At 44.8% G+C, this 3971-nt stretch overlaps 1 protein-coding gene across 1 annotated transcript; it reads right to left on the bottom strand.

Annotated features, from left to right (window-relative positions):
• Positions 1 to 587: 587 nt before the first annotated feature.
• Positions 588 to 2407, bottom strand: LOC133256875 (TNF receptor-associated factor 6-like). The gene is given in 3 exon segments (XM_061432063.1): positions 588 to 735; positions 737 to 796; positions 798 to 2407. Coding segments are annotated over 3 exon segments (1620 nt in total). The 5' UTR covers positions 2225 to 2407; the 3' UTR covers positions 588 to 602.
• Positions 2408 to 3971: the final 1564 nt, after the last annotated feature.

Below are 3971 nucleotides of genomic sequence, written 5' to 3'. Positions count from 1 at the left end.
AAAGAGCTGAAAATTTCTTGGCTCAAATAGCTTTTCTCACCACCAATGAGCCGCCATACTGGCTGACTAGGTGAGACATTTAAACTTTCTCTGTTGGTGATTATGTGTGTGTGTGTCCCCTTGTTCTAGAGCACTAGGGAACAAAGAATCACGGAAGGGCTGTGGAATTCACTCTGCCTGGAAAAGACAAAAGGGACTTGTAGCCTAACACCTAGCAGCTGGTTTTCACATGGTTCTCAGAGTTCTAACTTGGAGAAATGCTACTTTGTAGCCTAAAGGAAATAATAAGCAAGGTAAAACGAAACAACTTTAAGGAGAATTATGTGACAGACAACACAGTAGTATTTAATAAGTAAGGTTATATTTAGGTTTAAACTAGTCCTGAATATCCTTAATAACACTCTGAGGAAAACCAGGTGAATGAGAACTTAAGCTTTCAAGGATTATGGCTCAAATCCCTGAAATCTATAGGAAGTCAAATAAAATTCATTGGTGAGTATTATATCTTTCCCATTGTTTTTGTTTGTTTGTACATTATTATTGAGAACAGGGTAAGTTTGCTGCAGATGTTTTTCTGTTGTTTCTTGAACAAATCAGGGATGCTATATCCCTGAGTCAGTACTCCGTGGCTGAAAACCCTCCTCCGAAGACTGCCCATGTCGGCGGGTGGAGACCTCACAGCGTACTAATAACGTGTCATCCTTGATGAAGGTTCTTTGTCTGAGGCTTCCAGATGCATAAAGTCACGTAGCCAAAACCCTTGGGGTTCCGGGGGATGGTGGGTCTCTGAAGGCCAGAGCTCTGGTTTGGTGTCCATTATTTCTTCGTGGTTTTGCCTCACAGCTGCTTCAGACTGGTCAAGGATGGTAAGGCGTATTGTCCCCTGGAAGGGCCACGGCAGGTGGCTGTCGTACTCCCCTTGCATCGTGTGGACAAAGAGCCATATGTAGTTGGCGCAGCGCTGCGCGCTCGGCAGCTGCAGGTGCAGCCGCATGCACAGTTTGTAGCCGGGTTTGCCTGTGTAGAACCCGGGGCTGTGAATGACAACAGGCTTCTCCTCTTCTTGCGATTTCAAGTGCATCCCAAAGTTGCCAATCTTCCAGATGTAAATCCCATTGCACTGCTGTGCTTCTATTTCAGCAACTTTGTCCTCAAGGGTTCGAATAGTTCGCTTGAGCTCATTTACATACATGCTCTGGGTTTCCATTTTTGCAGTCAGTTCCCGGATTTGATGGTCTTGTCTTACAAGGCGACCCTCTAACTGTTGAATGGTTTCTTGAAAATTGTGGACTTCTGAGTGACGCCCAGAGGAAGGCCGGGTGGGAGGCACAGAGTCATACAGAGGCATGGTACATTGAGGCACAGGAGCTACCGCGAGGCTTAAAGTCTGAACAGCCTGGGCCTTCATTCTCATATGCGACTGGGTATTCTCTTGCAGGTGGCGTGCCAAGTGATTCCTCTGCATCTTTTCATGGCAACCAAAAGCACTGAACGTGCATGGGACTGGGGCTGTAGGGCAGTCTAGATCATAGTGATTGGGCCTCTGTTCTCTGATGAGCATGGTATTGCAGTATTCACAGATGACATTTGCCAAAGGACAGTTCTGCTCATGAATCTCTTTATCTTCAAATGCCATTGATACAGCACAGTTTTCACAAGGAACCTGTCTCCTTGGACACTCCTTGAGAATATGAATATTAAGATGGCATTTCTGGAAGGGACGCTGGCATTGCGGACAACTCATAAGAGCAAACTCACAGTGTGCTTGATGCTCCTCAAGATGCCTCAGTTCCATCTTGTGCAAACAACCTTCATTTGGACATTTCACCATCAGCGAAAGAATCTCTCGTTTTGCAAAATTGTCAGGAAATAGTTGGTTTTCCAGCAGTATTTCATTGTCAACTGGACATTTGTGACCTGCATCCCTTATTGATTTGATGATGCAGGCTTTGCAGAACCTGTGGCCGCAAGGTGTCTGCACCGCTTCCCGCAAAGCCATCAAGCAAATGGGGCACTCGTATTTGCTTTCCAGGGGTGGGTCAAATTCCACGTCGTACCCCTGGATCTCCTCCATGAAAGAGCTGGAGAGAGTCACCGTGCTGGCCGTCCCACTCACACTGTCGTCTTTTGCTGCAGTCCCACAGGAGCTGGCAGCCATGGCGGCGCAACAGTCGCTCTCGGACTGGCTGGATCCACAGCTGTTTTCACAGTGTAGCAGACTCATAGTAACGTAATCATCAACTGCTCGTTCGGGTTCGCTGGGCCGCCGACTCCACCCGGCAGCACGACTCTGCTCCGCCAAGGCGCCAGAAGAGGAAGGCGCCGTCCTCCGCGCCGAAGTGACCGGAAAGCCAGTCTCCTAACCTGAAGGCCGCCACTGCTGCGTCCCTTGGGCGCCTGGAGCCCGAACCCCTCAGCATTCTCTTTGAAATAAGGATGAAACTACAACAAAGTGTTGCCTATGCCTGAGAGCCATATACAAAGGAAGATAGCGTCATTACCTTCCTATTACTTTCTTACCAGAAGTACATTCCATATTTCATGCCATTACTGAATATTTCTAACCATAAGCTACAAATGCAACTACATTTAGTCTTTTAAGTTTTTATTTTAGATCTTTATTTAGTGATTATAGGGTGCTTCAGAAGGAATAGAAATGGCAATTCTAAATTGAACAATAAGATAGCTTATAGAGTGTCATTATTTCTACAGCATCACATTCTCTACCACAAATTCATGTTTTTCCCCTGGTGAGTGTTAAGATGAATTACTCACATGGCTTAATTTTTCTTTGCAATGCCACACGGGCTGGTGGGTCTTAGTTCCTCAACCAGGAATTGAACTCAGACCTTCAGCAATGAAAACACAGAGTCCTAACCACTGGACCACCAGGGAATTCCTGGTTTAAATATTTTTAAATGTATTTATTGAGGTATGTCTCATAACAAAAAGTGAAATTTTTAAGTAAATTGATTTTCCATACATATTTATGTATATAATAATCATGCAAATCAAGGTTTAGAACTGTGGGGACAAAAAACTCTTTTCTGCCCCTCCCAACCTGTAGCCTCAAAGAGACAAGCCATCTACAGGTGAAACTCCCTTGGCTCCCTGTGCGCCTACCTGGCCGCTGACTGCCCAAGCCCCCAAGCAGTAGGAGGGAGAAGATGGGGCCGGGAGAGGGACAGTGCAAGAGCAGGGAAATTGCTCCAAGGCCGCTGTGGTCACTGCAATGTGGAGGAGTCTGTTGCCCACCTCAGTCTGCAGAGATCAAACCGTGAGCCTTTGGAGTGGGAACACTGACTCCAAGAACCTAGCCTACCAGAGAACTAATCTTAGGGAGTATCAAATAGTGAGAACTCACACAAAGGTAACCACTTGAATTAAGACCTGGCATCACCCAACCACCCTTAGCACCCTGTGCAGGACACCTCATCTAAACAACAAACAAGACAAAAATGCAAACCCAATCATCAGCAGACAGGAGTACCACCTCACTCAGCCTTGCCCATCAGAGGGAAAACAAGCAAACAAGCAAAAACTCAGCACAAATCTCACCCTATACAAAGCTCACACAAACCACTGAACCAAGCTTAGGAGGGCAGAAACCAAAAGGAAGAAAGAATTCAACTTTCCTTGAAGACTGAGGAAAGGAGACCTCAAACACAATAACGTAAAAAAAAAAAAAAAAAAGACAAGGTAGAGAAATACTGCACAAATGAAGGAACAAACTAGAAACACAGAGGTCCAAATAAATGAAGAGGAAATAGGCAAACTACTGGAAACAAAATTCAGAATAATGATAGCAAATATGATCAAAAACATTGAAAACAAAATGGAGAAATTACAAGAATCAATTAACAAAGACCTAGGAGAATTAAAGAATAAACATACAGAGATAAACAACACAATTACAACAAAACATACTCTAGAAGGAATCAATAGCAGAATATCTGAAGCAAAAGAATGAA

The sequence above is a fragment of the Bos javanicus genome, chromosome 11, assembly GCF_032452875.1.
Source record: "Bos javanicus breed banteng chromosome 11, ARS-OSU_banteng_1.0, whole genome shotgun sequence".
Lineage (NCBI taxonomy): Eukaryota > Metazoa > Chordata > Mammalia > Artiodactyla > Bovidae > Bos > Bos javanicus.
This window is presented reverse-complemented; position numbering and strand designations above follow the sequence as displayed.